The sequence below is a fragment of the Trichechus manatus genome, unplaced genomic scaffold (genome assembly GCF_000243295.1).
Source record: "Trichechus manatus latirostris isolate Lorelei unplaced genomic scaffold, TriManLat1.0 scaffold00075, whole genome shotgun sequence".
In the NCBI taxonomy this organism is placed as follows: Eukaryota; Metazoa; Chordata; class Mammalia; order Sirenia; family Trichechidae; genus Trichechus; species Trichechus manatus.
The window spans coordinates 5,410,769-5,426,762 of NW_004444011.1; the positions used below are offsets into that span (position 1 = coordinate 5,410,769).

Genomic DNA, 15,994 nt, shown 5'->3' on the forward strand with positions numbered 1-15,994 from the left:
GTGTGCATCAATTGTTATAAATTGTCTTCTGAGGACTGCCTTTGCTGTGTTGCAAAGGTTTTGGTATGATGTGTTTTCATTCTTGTTTGATTCTAGGAATTTTTTTATTCCATCTCTGATTTCTTCTATTACCCAGTGATGTGCAAGCAGGGTGTTATTCAGTTTCCATGTATGTAATTTTTTTCCCTTGGTCTTCCTGTTGTTAATGTCTACCTTGATGGCATTGTGGTCAGAGAAGATACTTTGTATTATCTCACTGTTTTGGAGCTTGCTGAGGATTGCTTTGGGGCCTAAGATGTGGTCAATTCTGGAGAACGTTCCATGTGCATTGGAAAAGAATGTGTACTTTGCAGCTGTTGGAGGGAGTGTTCTATCTATGTCTATGAGTTCAAGTTGGCTGATTGTGCCCTTTAGGACTTCAGTATCTTTGTTGAGTTTCTTTCTAGATGTCCTATCCTTTACCGAGTGGTGTGTTGAAGTCTCCTACTGTTATTGTGGAACTGTCAATTTCTCTTTTCAGTGCTGTTAGAGTTTGTTTCATGTATTTTGGAGCCCTGTCATTGGGTGTGTAGATGTTTATTATGGTTAAGTCTTCATGATGGATCACCCCCTTAATTATTATATAGCATCCTTCTTTATCTTTTATGGTGGATTTTGTTTTAAAGTCTATTTTATCTGAGATTAGTATTGCTACTCCTGCTCTTTTTTGGTAGCTTTTGTTTGATATATTTTTTTCCATCCTTTGATTTTTAATAAATTTACATCTTTGTTTCAAAGGTTTGTCTCTTATAGACTGCATATGGATGGATCCTGTTTTTTTTATCCATTCTGTCACTCTCCATCTCTTTATGGGTGCATTTAGGCCATTTACATTCAGTGTAATTATTAATAGGTGTGAGTTTATTCTATCATTTTGTAGTGCTTTTTTTGTGGTGCTGACGTTTTCTTTGTTCCTCTTCTTTCCTGTGTTGAGTTCCTTTTGTTTGTGGATTTTTTTTCATTTCTTTTGTTTTTATAGGTTTAGTTTTTACCGAGACTTTATGTTTTTCTTCTTTATTTTGATGAGTAGGTTTATTAACTTTTTTTGTGGTTACCTTGAAATTTACCCTTATCTTCCTAGGTTTGAACCAGTCTATTACTACTTGGTATTGCCTTGCCTTCCTCTCCAATAGAAGGTTCTATAGCTACAGCGTTTATTCCCTCTTTTATTGTTCTGATGTTGTTATCATTTACAGATTAACCCCTCTGGTTCCCTGTTGTAATTCTTTTGGTTCTGGGTAGTCCTTAAGAGTTCCCTTCCTACATTGGTATCTGGCTGGTATGATCCTGCATTCTAGATTCAGCCTGTGGTTTGATGTTGTTTGTTCTCAGATTGAAGGACTCCCCTTAATAAGTCTTGTAAGTTTGGTTTGGTTTTTACATATTCCCTCAATTTCTGTTTATCTGGAAATGTCCTAATTTCACTATCATATTTGAATGAGTGTTTTGCAGGATATATTATTCTTGGCTGGCAATTTTTTTCTTTCAAGGTTTCATATATGTCATTCCATTGGCTTCTTGCCTGCATGGTTTCTGCCGAATAATCCGAGCTTAGTCTTATTGTTTCTCCTCTGTATGTGACTTTTTGTTTTTCTCAAGCTGCTCTCAGGATTCTTTGTCTTTGGTTTTTGTGAGTGTGATTATGATATGCCTTGGTGATTTTCTTTTAAGGTCTATCCTATATGGAGTTCGTTGAGCTTCTTGGATGGTCAGCTTTTCATTTTTCATGATATTGGGGAAGTTTTCTGTTAGCAATTCTTCAATGATCCTCTCTGTGTTTTCTGTTTTCTCCCCCTGTTCTGGAACTCCAATCACTCACAAATTTTTCTTTTGATTGTATCCCACATAATTCTCAGGGTTTCTTCATTTTTCTTTGTTCTTTTTTCTGATTTTGCCTCAGAGTTGTATCCAAGTGTTTGTCTTCAATTTTGCTGATCCTATCCTCATTGTTTCAAACCTGCTCCTCAGCCCTTCTATGACACTGTCCACTTCTGAAATCTTGTTGTTTATCTTTTGGATTTCTAATTGTTTTTGTATGATTTCTAGTTGTGAATTTATTTAGCATTTTGTTCCGGTATTATTTTCTTGAATTCTTCTTTTTTTTGTCTGTATTTTCCATGAATTTGTCTATTTTTCCTCATTTTTGTCTGCTTTTTGTTTCAACTCTTGGATAATTCTGAATATTAGAGATTTGAATTCCCCATCAGGTAGTTCTCGTGCCTTTTCTTCGACTGGAAAGTCATCTGGTGTTTTATTTTGGATGCCTACTGGAACCATCCTGTCCTGTTTTTGTATATGTTTTGAGATTGTATGCTGTTTTGGGGGCTTTTGGTAGTTATTTTCCTCATTTACTGATTGTAGATTTGTTTGTTTCATCCTGCTTTTTTGTTTTATTTGGTTATGTCTGAGCAGACAGGCTGTACATTCTTTGTTGTTTGCCTGTCTGTAAGCACAATACTTTTCACCTCCTTCTCCAGTGGGCAGGGTCAGTCACTCAGGTATAGTACAGCAGGGCAGGTCCAGCTGAGGGGGAGTTGCTCGGATTGGTTGTTTGTGGCACACACCAGGGCTGACAGTGCGGACCGGGAATCAGTGCAGGGCAGGTTCCAGTAGGCTGTGCCTTTGCTGCTTGGGAGTGTGATATTTAGCACACAGTGCAGGTAGGCAGGAAGGGGGGGGGAGATTTTCACATGTGGAGCTAACATGGGTATGGGAAAGAGTAGAGAGAGGAGAGAGGAACAAGAGCCAAAAACATACACACAGACAAAGAAGAGTGCTATGGGGCTTGCTATTGGAGTGGAGAGGTGAGAGACTGAGAAGTGGAGAAAAACAAAAATGAAAAGTAAAAGAAAAAAATGAATAAATCAAGAAACTGGAAATGCAGAAAGTCAAAAAAGGGAATAAGAGAGAGAAGAAAACAAAACAAAGACACAAACAAAAAAACCTTAAAAAAAAAAAATAATGCCCCCATGGATGTCCCTTTGCATTTGCCCAGAGTAAGGGAGTAGCTTCCAAGCCTTGTTGTACTGCCCAGCTAGAAGGGGCTCCCAAGCCGAGAAAAGAAAAGGAAAACAAAGAAATAAATCAGAGCAAAGAAACAAACAAAAGCCCCGGGTGTTCCACCAGCATGGCAGCATGGGCTGGGAGGCAGTTTCACAGCCGAACAGTGTTTCACAGCCTTTCAGGAAGAAGCAAAGATGGCACACAGAGCCAGGTATTTGAGAGAAAGGAGGGGGAGGTGGTGAGAGGTAAGGAAAAAATCTAAAGAAGCAGAAAAAAGCAACACCAGCACCCAACAAATGGCACTCAGGGAGCCGGACAGTGTGGGCATGTGGAATCCAAGTGACACCAGTGTGAAGCCGGTGCTTCCCAGCCAAGAAACGGTGGCCACAGGAAACAGACGAGGCCAAGTGGGGGTGAAGAAGGGTGGGGAGTAGGAAAGCATATATTGCTGGTGACCGGTTGTTCTGTCTCCTGCTAGAAGCTCTGTGAAGCCACTTTCTCATACTCCCTGATCGCTGATCTCCGATAGGAGTCCAAGATGGCAGATCTGTGGTGCGGTAGCTCACAGAGGATCTCTGCACATATCTCTCCTCGCTCTCTGTTCTTGGTCAGTTTCATATTCCATTTGGTGTTTGGCTGAGTTCTTTATCTCTTCAACTGATGCTTAGGGTTTCAGGATTGAGGTGTGACTCTGTTTGACTTAGTTTTTCAGATCTTTGCTGCAGAGGGATGGCATGGTGCTTCTGACTACAGCGCCATATTGCCCCAAAGTCTTCTTCTTACTTTTTGATCCTATTGTAAGTAGTATTGTTTTTAATGTCAATTTCTGCTTGTTCATTGCTAGTATGTAGAAATGCTGATTTCTGAATATTGATCTTGTATCTTGCAACCTTGCTCATTTATTAGTTCTAGTAAATTTTTTTTATAGATTCAGTAGTATTTTCTATGCAGAAGATCATATCATCTTCTATAAATCAAATACAGTTCTACTTCTTTTCTAATCTGGATGGCTTTATTTCTTTGTCTTACCTGATTGTACTGGCTAGAACCTTCCATACAATCTTGAATAAAGTGGTGAGAGTGGATATTCTTTTCTTGCTCCTGATCTTACCAGGAAAGCATTCAGTCTTTCCCCATTAAGTATGATGTTACCTATAGGTTTTTCAGAGATGCCCTTTATCAGGTGGAGGAAATTTGTATCTATTCCTACTTTGCTATTTTATTAGGACAGGATGTTAGATTTTGTCAAACGTGTTTTCTGCATTTATTCAGAAGATCATATGGTTTTTGTTTTTTAGTTTTTATTTTAATGGTGTATTAGTTTCCTACTGATGTTGGAAAAAATATCACAAACTCAGTGGCTTACAACACCAAAAATTTATGATATTAAGGTTCCAGAGGTCAGAATTCAAAAACAGGTCTCAATGGGCAAGAATCAAGGTATTGGCAAAGCCAAGTTCCCTCTGAAAGCTCTAGGGGAATCCATTTTCTTGTCTTTTCCAGTCAGCATTCCTTGGCTCATGACACCTTCCATCTAAAGCCAGTAATTGCATCACTCCAACCTCTGCTTCCATCATCACATCTTCTTCCCTGACTGTGACTCTCCTGCCTCTCTTATTCACTTATAAGAACCCTGGTGATACACTGACCCCACCTGGATAATCCAGGATAATCTCCGATCTGAACGTCAGCTGATTAGCAGCCTTAATTCCATCTGAAACTTTAATTCTCCTTGCCATGTAATATAACATATTCACAGGTTCCAGAGATTGAGATACAATCATCTTTAGGGGCCATTATTTTGCCTGCTGGAGCTCTGGTGGTGCAGTGGTTAAGCACTTGGCTGCTAACTGAAAGGTCAGCAGTTTGAACCTACCCAGTGGCTCCCAGAGAAAGATGTGGCAGTCTGCTTCCATAAAGATTTATAACCTTGGAAACCCTATGGGGCAGTTCTACTCTGTCCTACAGGGTCACTATGAGTTGGAATCAACTCGATGGCAGTGGGTTTATTTTGCCTACCAACATGATAAAATGCCTTGACTGAGTTTCAGATATTAAACCAAACTTGGAATCCAAGGATAAATCTGATTTTATTATGATGTATTATATTTTACATATTGTTGGATTCAATTTTGCTAATACTTTTTTTTTTTTAGAATTTTTTATCTATGTTCCTAAGGCATATTGACCTACAGCTTTCTTTCCTGGTAATGTCTTTGTCGTTTTTGGGTTTCAAGGTAATGGTGGCTTCATAGAATAAATTACAAAGTAGTCAATTTTTTCAATTTTCAGAAGAGTTTATGCAGAATTTGTATTAGTTCTTCCTTAAATGTTTGGTAGAATTCACAAGTGAAGTCATCTGGACCGTGACTTTTTGTTTGTTTTGGTGAGACAGTTTTCACTACAAATTTCAATTTTCATCATAGATACAGAACTATTCAGGCTATCTATTTTTGGGGGGTTATTTCTTGCAATGAATATGTGAACTTAATCTAAACTATCAAATTTATTAACAATAAATTGTTCATAATAATTTTATCTTTGTAATGTCTGCAGGGTCTGTAGTGATGTCCCCTCTCTCATTCCTGATACTGATGATTTGTTCTCTCTCTCTGTCCTCCTTCTTGCCTCCCTCCCTCTCTTTTTCTAATCAGTCTGGCTAGAGGTTTATCAATCTTACTGATCTTTTCAAAAAAGCAGCTTTTGATTTAACTGCTTTTGTCTTTTTGTTTGTTTTCTATTTCACTGATTTCTGCTTATGTATCTATTATATCTGTATTACTACTAAACTTGGGTTTAATTTGCTCTTCCTTTTCTAGTTTTTTTAACGTGGAAGCTGAAGTCATTGATTTGAGATCTTTCTTATATTCTAATAAAGGCATTTAGTGCAATGAATTTCTCTCCAAGTATTTTGTTAGTATCCTACAAATTTTTATATGCTGTGTTTTCATTTTCATTCAGTTCAACATAATTTCTAATTTTCTTTTAATTTCCTCTTGACTCATGGATTATTTACAAGTGGGATATTTTCTTTCTAACTATCTGATAACTGTCCAGAGTTCTTTTTATTATTGATTTCTAATTTGATTCCATTGTAGTCTGAAAACATATTTTGTATGAATTGAATGCTTTTCAATTTAGGGCTTATTTTATGGCCCCAAATATGGTCTATTTTGGTAAATGTTCCATATGGTCTTGAAAAGAATGTGTATTCTGCTGTTGTTGTAGTGTTCTATAAATATGAATTAGGGTAACTTCATTGATAGTGCTGTTCAAATCTTTTATAGTACAGATTTCCTATCTACTTGTTCTTTCACTTATTAAGAGAAGGATATTGAAATCTCCAGCTGTAATTGTGGGTGTCTATTTCTCCTTGCATTTCTAGCTTCATGTATTTCAAAACTCTATTATTAGGTACATAAATGTTTAGGATTTTCATGGCCTCTTGATTAATTGCCTTAATATTATAAAAAGGCCTTCTTTATCTCTGTTACTACTCTTTTGTCTACTTTATCTGATATTAATATAGCCTTTCCAGTTTTCTTTTGGTTAGTGCTAGCATGGCATATCATTTTTCATTCCTTTACTTTTAAATTATATGTGTCTTTATATTTGAAGTGCATATCTTACAGGCAGCATATAGTTGGGTTTTGCTTTTCATCAAATATAACAACCTCTCCCTGTTAACCAAGGTATTTAAACCAGTTACATTTAATTTTTGATTTAAATTGAGGCTTAAGTCTACCATCTTGCTATTTGTTTTTATATGTCCTATCTATTCTTTCTTCCCTCTCCTTTTTCTGCCTTCTTTTGTGTAATCCAGTTTATTTCATTTGCTGGCTTATATTATTCCTTGTTTTGTTATTTAGTGGTTCTATTAGAGTTTATAATACACACCCTTAGCTTATCAGAGTCTACATTCAAGTGCTGGCATATCACATATAATATAGAAACTTTACAATAATATACTTCCACTTTCCCCCTTCCTATCTTGGTTTTGCTGTTATCATACATTTTACTTATACATATGTTTTAGACCAGACACCACATGAGTATTATTTTTGTTTAATTCTCTTTTACAGTGATTTAAATAATAAGAAAATATATTTTATGTTAAGTTTGTATTTCTGGTGCTCTATTTTAAACCTTTAAACCCTTTGTGTAGATCTATATTTCTACCTGGTGTCATTTTCCTTCTACCTGAAGGACTTTACCATTTTTAATTATGTGTGCCTGCTGGTAATGAACTTTTCAGCTTGTGTGTGTCTGAAAAAAATCTTTATTTCACCTTTGTTTTTGAAAGATATTTTTGGCTAGGTATAAAATTTTAGGTTGACAGTTTTGTTTTTTTTTTTCCTTTTAGTACTTTAAAGATGTAGCTCCACTGACCTCTTACTTGCATCACTTCTCACAATAAATCTGCTGTCATCTTTGTTCCTCTAAAGGTAACAGGTCATTTCCCCCTCGCAGGCTGCCTTTAAAATTTTCTTATCACTGGTTTGAAGCAATTTGATTATGATGTGCCTTGGTGTCATTTTCTTCGTATTCCTTGTGTTGGATTTCATTGAGCTTCTTGTATCTGTGGGCTTATAGTTTTCATCAAATTTGGGGGAAAATGGCTATTATTTCTTCAAATAGTTTTTCTTTCCCTTTCTCCTCTTTTCAGGGACTCCAGTTACATATATGTTGGGGTACTTTAATTTATCCCATAGCTTACTGAAGTTATGTTCATCTTTTCAAAACATCTTCATTTTTGACAATTTATCTTGCTGTATCTTCAAGTTCATTGATTTTTTCTTCTGCAGTGGCTAATCTGCTGTTAATCCATGCCCATGTATTTTTCATTTCCGACACTTAAGTCTTCATCTCTAGAAATCTTATTTGTTTTTTTTTTTTTTTTTAAAATCTCTTCCGTTTCTTGACTTACTTTCTGAACATATGGAAAATGGTTGAATAACTGTTTAACGTTCTTGTCTGCAAATTCTATTATCTGTGTCAGTTCTGTATCACTTTTGATTTATTGACTTATCTCCTCATTATGGTTTGTATTTTCCTGCTTCTTTTCATGGCTGGTAATGTTTTATTAGATGCCAGGCATTGTGAATTTTACCTAGTTTAGCACTGGATATTTTTTATTTTTGAAATTTGTTGCAGAACATAGTTAAATTACTTGGAAATCGAGATCCTTTCAGGTTTTGCTTTTAAGATTTGTTAGGTGGTACCACAACAATGCTCAATCCAGGGCTAATTATTTCTCACTACTTAAGCAAGATCCCTCTGTGTATTCTACCCAATACCCCATGTATCTTGAGGTTTTTCAGTCTGGTTCATGGGAACAGGAACTACTCCCAGCCCTGTGTGAGCACCTAGCACTATTACCTCTAATCCTGTTGGTGGTTCTTTGCCTGATCTTGAATAGTTCTCTCTACATGCTGATCAGTACACAACTGACTACTTGAGTGGGAACCTCTACAGATCTCCTGAGTTCTCTCTCTGTGCAACTCTATCCTCTCTGCTACTCCATCCTGCAAATTCTAGCTACCTTTGTCTCCCTAGACTCTCTGATCTACCTTTGTCTCCCTAGACTCTCAGATCCATCTTCTTAACTCAGGGAGTAAACCAGACTTTGCACAGGTTTCCCCTTCCTGTGCTGTGGCCTGGAAACTCTCTAAAGTCAACAAGCTGGGGCAATCATAGGGCTTATTTCCTTTGTTTCCTGTCTTTCAGTGTTCATCGTACTTCATTGCCTGAGGTCCAGTGTCTTGCTAAATGTTACTTTGTCTGTTGTTGTTGTTTTTTAAATTTTTTCAAGCAGGAGGGTAACTCTCATCCCTTACCTCACCTTGGCCAGGAGGCAAAGTTCCATCATTAATCTTAAAAAATATTTCAGAAAAATACTGCTGGTATAAAGCACTGGACTTAAATAATTTCTGTGTTGATTTCATGTCAAATACATGCCTATTTTTTCCCCCATGTCATATAAAAAGAGATGATTCATAATTAGGTACATATGACAGCCAGATGATGTGAATATGGTCAATCTCTAAGGCTGAATGGAACCCATGCTCCCATGGATGCATAATCTAAAGTCTCCCTGGAATTTGACACAGGATTTCACACAAGCCACTCCTCAACCATACCTTCCAGAACCACTCTAGTCTTTATCTGGATTCCCAGTGATGACTAGAGTGACATAGCAAGTTGAACACTGTACATTTGTTAATTGAATGATGTGTTGTTCTCTCATCCAAGTCCCAAAACAACATCCAAAGTATCATTTCTTTAAAATCAAATTGTTCCTATCTTAATTAAAAATATTTTGTTAAAAATATCAAGTTTTACTAAACTTATATATAATCTCTTAAAGTATTCTCAATCAAAATGTTATATAGTATAATAAAAGTCTGATTTTATCACTATTTGGTGTGAACTAAACTATAACACTCTTATGTTTGTAAATCCTCTGAGAAAATTTTCAGTAGAGTCTAATTTGTAACATTTGCAATTTTTAAATAAACTTTATTTTTAACAAGAGTTTTAGTTCTACAGAAAAATTGGGAAGATAGTACAAAGAGTTTCTATACACCCCACATTCAGTTTCACTTACTACTAACATCATACCTTAGTATGGTACGTTTATTACAATCAGTGAATCAATATTGATATATTATCATTAAGTCTATAGTTTATTCAGATTTCTTCAGTTTTAACCTAATGTCCTTTTTCTATTCCAGGATCCTATCCAGGTTCCCACATTACATTTAGTTGTTATGTCTCCTGAGGCTCCTCTTGGCTGTGACATTTTCTCAGATTTTCCTTGTTTTTGATGACTGTTATAGTTTCGCGGAGCCTCTAAATTTGAATCCGTATAATTTTTCTTAGTCATGATTATATTGTGGTTTTCGGTCTTTGGCGAAAAATACACATAAAGTGCCATTTTCATTACATCATATCAACAGTGCATATGATTATCACTGTTGATCACCTGGCTGAGGTAGTGTTTGTCAGGTTTTTCCACTGTAAAGTTACTTGTTTTTGCCTATTTCTATATTGTACTCTTTGGCAAGAAGTCACTATGTGCAGCACACACTTAAAAAAGTGGGGAGTTACATTCTACCTCCTTGAGAGTAGAGTATGTAGATAATGAATTATTTGGAATTATTTGGGAGATTTGTTTTTTCTTTCCCATTTATTTATTCAGTCATTTATTGATATTACAATGGACTCATGCGTATTTATTTTCTACTTTGTGTTATAATCCAGTATTACTTTACTTGATTGCTCAAGTTGTTGCAGCTTGACTATTGGAAGCTCTCTCAGTTAGCTCCTAAGACATTTATAATTTTTCAATCTACAATAAAATCTTTGAAATGACTATCCTACCCAGTGATGACATTACTCCTTAAGGTTAAGTTAGGTATTTAGGGAAATACTTTACGTTCAGGTAATGCATTAAATGGTATTCTGGTGGTCTGAAGGAATTCATCTGACAGGAAGTAAAGACTAGGGAGAAAGAAGAGTAGGGATAGAAGTACCCATTGTGTAGTAAAATATTTTAAGAAACTAATGAAATAGAAAGAACCACCAAGCTGGTCCCAGAAACTGACACAATTGTAAGAAATAATGAAATGGTTGTTTAAGCCAAAAACAAAAACAAAAACAAAAAGAAACTAATGAAATAGAAGCTAAAAAATCCAAACCTTTTAAAGCAAATCTGTAAATGGCTTCACATGCTTTAGCCAAAATTTCTTCTTCTGGAGAATTAAGCATTAACACCACAGTTGCTGCTTTTTTGCTTTCAATTGTTAATGGATCAAACTGAAATGCAAAGAGAAAAATAAGAGGTTCACATAAGAGCTTTAAAAATCACATAAAAAATGGTGTCTCAAAACTTAAAAAGAACATAATCTTTCAAAAAGGATATGGTCAGTGCTCGCTAAGAATGCTGTAAAGTTTTTATTTAAAAACAAACACACACACACACACACACACACACACACAAAACCAAAAAAAAAATCACTGGTAGAGAGACAATTTTCAATACTGGTGTCCTTGGAATTCCTGTATGGTGGAAAGAGCAAAGGGTTTTGAAATCTGACAGATCTAGTCTCTAAATTTAGCCATGTAGAATCAAACATATTTTTTAAGCCCCTAGAATTTTAGTTTCTTATTTTTACAATGGGGCTAATACCTGTCTCAAGGGATCAAGGAGAGAGGATTAGAGATCATATATGTAAAGCACTTAGCCCATTGTCTGGCACATAGCAGATGCCCATTAAATAACACATATTATTTTTAATTGTTAGTCAATATACAAGAATTATTGAATACCTGTACATACTAGATGACCTGAGAGTTTCAATAATACCTACTTTCCAATCACTGGAGCCCTAGTGGCACAGTGGTTAAGCTTTCAGCTGCTAACCAAAAGGTTGGCAGTTCAAATCCACCAGCCACTCCTTGGAAATCCTATGAGACAGTTCTACTCTGTCCTATAGGGTCACTATGAGTCAGAATCAACTTGATGACAATGGGTTTTTTTGTTTTTTCCAACCATTAGACTCTTTCTGCGAAGGCTAGAATTATATATTAGAAACACCTAAAATACAATACCAAACTGCACATAACAAAATGCAAAATCCAATAGAATCTGGATCGGGAGAAGTGGTAATACAACATAAAGAAGAAGTACAGGACTCTAAGGGAGAAGAGCTGGGTGCTGCTGTGAAATCTTGAGAATTCATGTGTAACAGAATTATAAATAATAAAACCTACAGCCCTGGAAGCTTTCTTAGGTAAAGGAGAAAACAAATTATTACACTATTCTTCTATTTCCAGAGACTGGTGGAGGAGGGAGTTCTGCCTATATGAAAGAAACAAATATCTGTAATTTCAAAGCTGGTTCTTTGTGTTGGCCCTTCCTATAAGAATATCTTACTATCATTTCAATTATAAAAGCACCTGAAATTTAGCCTTAGGTAAGGGATGGAACGAAAGATGGCTCTGCATAGGGAAACAGAATCTATTTAAAGTAGCTCTGTCACTCTTCATCCCTACCCTACTTTCTTCATTGATCTAATCACACTACCTGACTTATTTTATTTGTTAATTGATGTGAGTATGTCATGATCTTCACAGAATGATTACAATTCTCAAAGGAGTAGAGTACACTGAAATACATTCAGACAAAAACTACGGCAAATACCATTTAATCTTTCTTCGATAGTTTAAAAACACGGCAGCATTTTGCCATGTCTTTCAGTCATCACTAAGAAAACAGTAATATGGGACACTAGAAGTTTAAAGGGAAAGTTAAAACTGTGAGAATTACAATATAAAGAGCTGTTAAGGAGGAGAAAGACCAATGTTTGGCAGAGAATGGAGAAACTTGGCATGACATTTGTTTCTCCTACAGAGCCTACAGCATTATAGCAATTTTTTATTTAAAAAAGCACTGAGAATAAAATGATAGCTATAACAGAATGCCACATGACTAAACAAATAATACTTTGCTGTAATTACATATCCCATCTGCTTTCCTATGAGGAAGTCACAGTCACCAACAAGCTTGTTGTGAAGTTATAATTCCACACTCTGTACAAAATAAATGATTAACCAAAATTATTTACAAAAAGAATGAAAGAAAGGGGAAGCATTTTGGCTAAGCTTTGACTTTCAAGCCCAATCATTTAGAGAGGCCATAGACTTACAGAGATATTTTCATGTCTTTGTTAAGGAAATAAGACTGTCTAGAATAGTGCTATCCAGAACAGTGCTAGGAGCCCTGGCGGCGCAGTGGTTCTGCGCTCAGCTGCTAACCAAAAAGTTGGCAGTTTGAACCCAATGGCTGCTCCGTAGGAGAAAGATGTGGCAGTCTGCTTCCAAATAGACTACAGCCTTGGGAACCCTATGGTGGCAGTTCTACTCTGTCCTATAGGGCCACTGTGAGTCAAAATTGACATGACAGTAATGGGTTTGGTTTTGGCTTTTAGAATAGTGCTGTCCAATAGAATTTTCTGTAAGGATAAAAATGTTCTGTATTCTGCTCTGTCCAATATGCAAACACAAGCTACATGTTGCTTTTGAGTGCTTAAAATGTTACTAATGCAGAGAGGAGCTGAAATTTTCATTTTATTTAACTTTATAATTTAAATAGCCACATTTGGCTAGTGACTACATTAGACAGTAGAGGTCTAAAAGAATACAAAATTATAAAACTGAACTCAGGGAAAATACATAGATCATGACAGGTGAGTGATTTTGAAGAGGTCAGTGTTGTTATGTGCCAAGAGTTAATTCAGACTCATAGTGACCCCATGTGACAGAGCAGAACTGCCCCATAGAGTTTCATAGGCTGTAATCTTAACAGGAGCAGATCACCAGATGTTTTTTCCTCAGAGCCCCTGGTGGATTTGACCTCCGACCTTTTGGTTAGCAGTCAAGTGCTTAACCATTGCTGCACTAGGGCTCCTTTAAGGTACCAATAAGCGCTAATAATAGGCTTTTGTGATTTCTTTTTTTTTTTTTTCCTCTTTTCGTTTTTTATTGTTGTAGTTTAAATGAAGTTTACATTTCAAGTTAGTTTCCCATACAAAAATTTATACATACATTGTTATGTGACCATACTGTGACAGCACACTCCTCCTTTCCAACCCTGATCTCCCATGTCCATTCAACCAGCAACTAACCCTCTCTGCCTTCCCATCTCACCTCTGGACAGAAGGTGCCCGTTTAGTCTCCTGTATCTATTTGAGCTAAGAGGCACACTCCTCACGAGTACTACTTTATGCCCCACAGTCCAGTACAATCCCTGTCTGAAGAGTTGGCCTCGGAAATTGTTTTAGTTCTGGGCTGATAGAGAATCTGGGGGCCATGCTTTCCAGGTTTCCTCCAGTCTCAGACCATTAAGGCTGGTTTTCTTACTAGAATTTGAGTTCTGTACCCCACCCGTCTCCTACTCCATCAGGGACTCTCTGTTGTGTTCCCTGTTAGGGCAGTCATTGGTGGTAGCTGGGCACCATCTAGTTCTTCTGTTCTCAGGCTGATGAAGTCTCTAGTTTATGCGGCCCTTTCTGTCTCTTGAGCTAATACTTACCTTATGTCTTTGGTGTTCTTCATTCTCCTTTACTCCAGGTGGTTGAGACCAGTTGATGCATCTTAGATGGCCGCTTGCAAGCTTTTAAGACTCCAGACACCACTCACCAAAGTAGGATGCAGAACATCTTCTTAATAAGCTTTGTTATGCCAATTGACCTAGATGTCCCCTGAAAGCATGGTCCCCGGACCCCTACCCCTGCTACTCTGTCTCTCAAAGTGTTTGACTGTATTCAGGAAACTTCTTAGCTTTGATTTAGTCCAGTTGTGCTGACTTCCCCTGTAGTGTGTGCTGTCATTCCTTTCATCTAAGATAATTCTTATCTACTATCTAGTTAGTAAATAACCCTCACCCTCCCTCCCCACCCTCGTAACCATCAAAGAATGTTTTCTTCTGTGTTTAAACCTTTTCTTGAGTTCTTTTAATAGTGGTATTATACAATAATTGTCCTTCTGTGACTGATTAAATTCACTCAGCATAATGCCCTCCAGATTCATCCATGTTATAAGGTGTTTCACAGCTTCACTGTTGTTCTTTACCATCGCGTAGTATACCATTATGTGGATATACCATAATTTGTTTATCCATTCGTCCACTGATGACCACCTAGGTTGTTACCAACTTTTTGCTATGGTGAACAGTGTTGCAATGAATGTGAGTATGCATATATCTATTCGTGTGACAGCTCTTATTTCTCTAGGATATATTCCAAAGAGCAGGATAGCTAGATCGTATGGTACTTCTATTTCTAGCTTTTTAAGGAAGCGCCAAATAGATTTCCAAAGTGGTTGTACCATTTTACATTCCCACCAACAGTGTATAAGTGTTCCAGTCTCTCCACAACTTCTCCAGCATTTATTTTGTGTATTTTGGATTAATGCTAGCCTCGTTGGGGTGAGATGATATCTCATTGTAGTTTTGATCTGCATTTCTCTAATGGCTAATGATCATGAGCATTTCTTCATGTGTCTGTTAGCCACCATAATATCTTCTTTGGCGAAGTGCCTGTTCATATCATTTGCCCATTTTTTAATTGGGTTATTTGTTCTTTTGTTGTTGAGGTTTTGCAGTATCTTGTACATTTTAGAGATTAGATGCTGATAGGATTTGTCATAGCCAAAAATTTTTTCCCAGTCTGTAGGTTGTGTTTTTATTCTTTTGGTGAAGTCTTTTGATGAGCATAAGTGTTTGATTTTTAGGAGCTCCCAGTTATCTAGTCTCTCTTCTAGTACTTGTGCATTGTTGCTTATGGTTCATATTCTGTTTATACCATGTATTAGGGCTCCTAGCATTCTTCCTATATTTTCCCTCCGTGATCTTCATCATTTTCAATCTTATATTTAAGTCTTTGATCCATTTTGAGTTAGTTTTTGTGCGTGGTGTGAGGTATGGTTCCTGTTTCATTTTTTTGCAGATGGATATCCAGTTATACCACCACCATTTGTTAAAGAGACTGTCTTTTCCTCAATTAATGGACTTTGGGCCTTTGTCAAATATCAGCTGCTCATAGGTGGATGAATTTATGTCTGGATTCTCAGTTCTGTTCCATTGGTCTATGTATCTGTTGTTGTACCAATATCAGGCTGTTCTGACTACCGTGGCAGTAAAATAGTTTCTAAGATCAGGTAGTGTGAGGCCTCCCACTTTGTTCTTCTTGAATAATGCTTTACCTATCTGGGGCCTCTTCACCTTCCATATGAAGTTGGTGATTTGTTTCTTCATCTCATTAAAAAATGCTGTTGGAATCTGGATTGGTATTGCATTGTATCTGTAGATCGCTTTGGGAAGAACTGACATTTTTACAATGTTGAGTCTGTCTATCTATGAGCAAGGTTTGTTTTTCCACTTATGCAGGTC

General features: G+C 36.7%; 1 protein-coding gene across 1 annotated transcript in view; it reads right to left on the bottom strand.

The window, feature by feature from the left end:
* The window catches only part of ARMC3 (armadillo repeat containing 3), a 138,477-nt gene that overhangs the window by 110,155 nt on the left and 12,328 nt on the right, over positions 1-15,994 (bottom strand). The window contains exon 3 of the mRNA XM_012556714.2: positions 10,743-10,860. Coding sequence (XP_012412168.2) covers positions 10,743-10,860 — 118 coding nt within the window. The remainder of the gene's footprint in view (positions 1-10,742; positions 10,861-15,994) is intronic.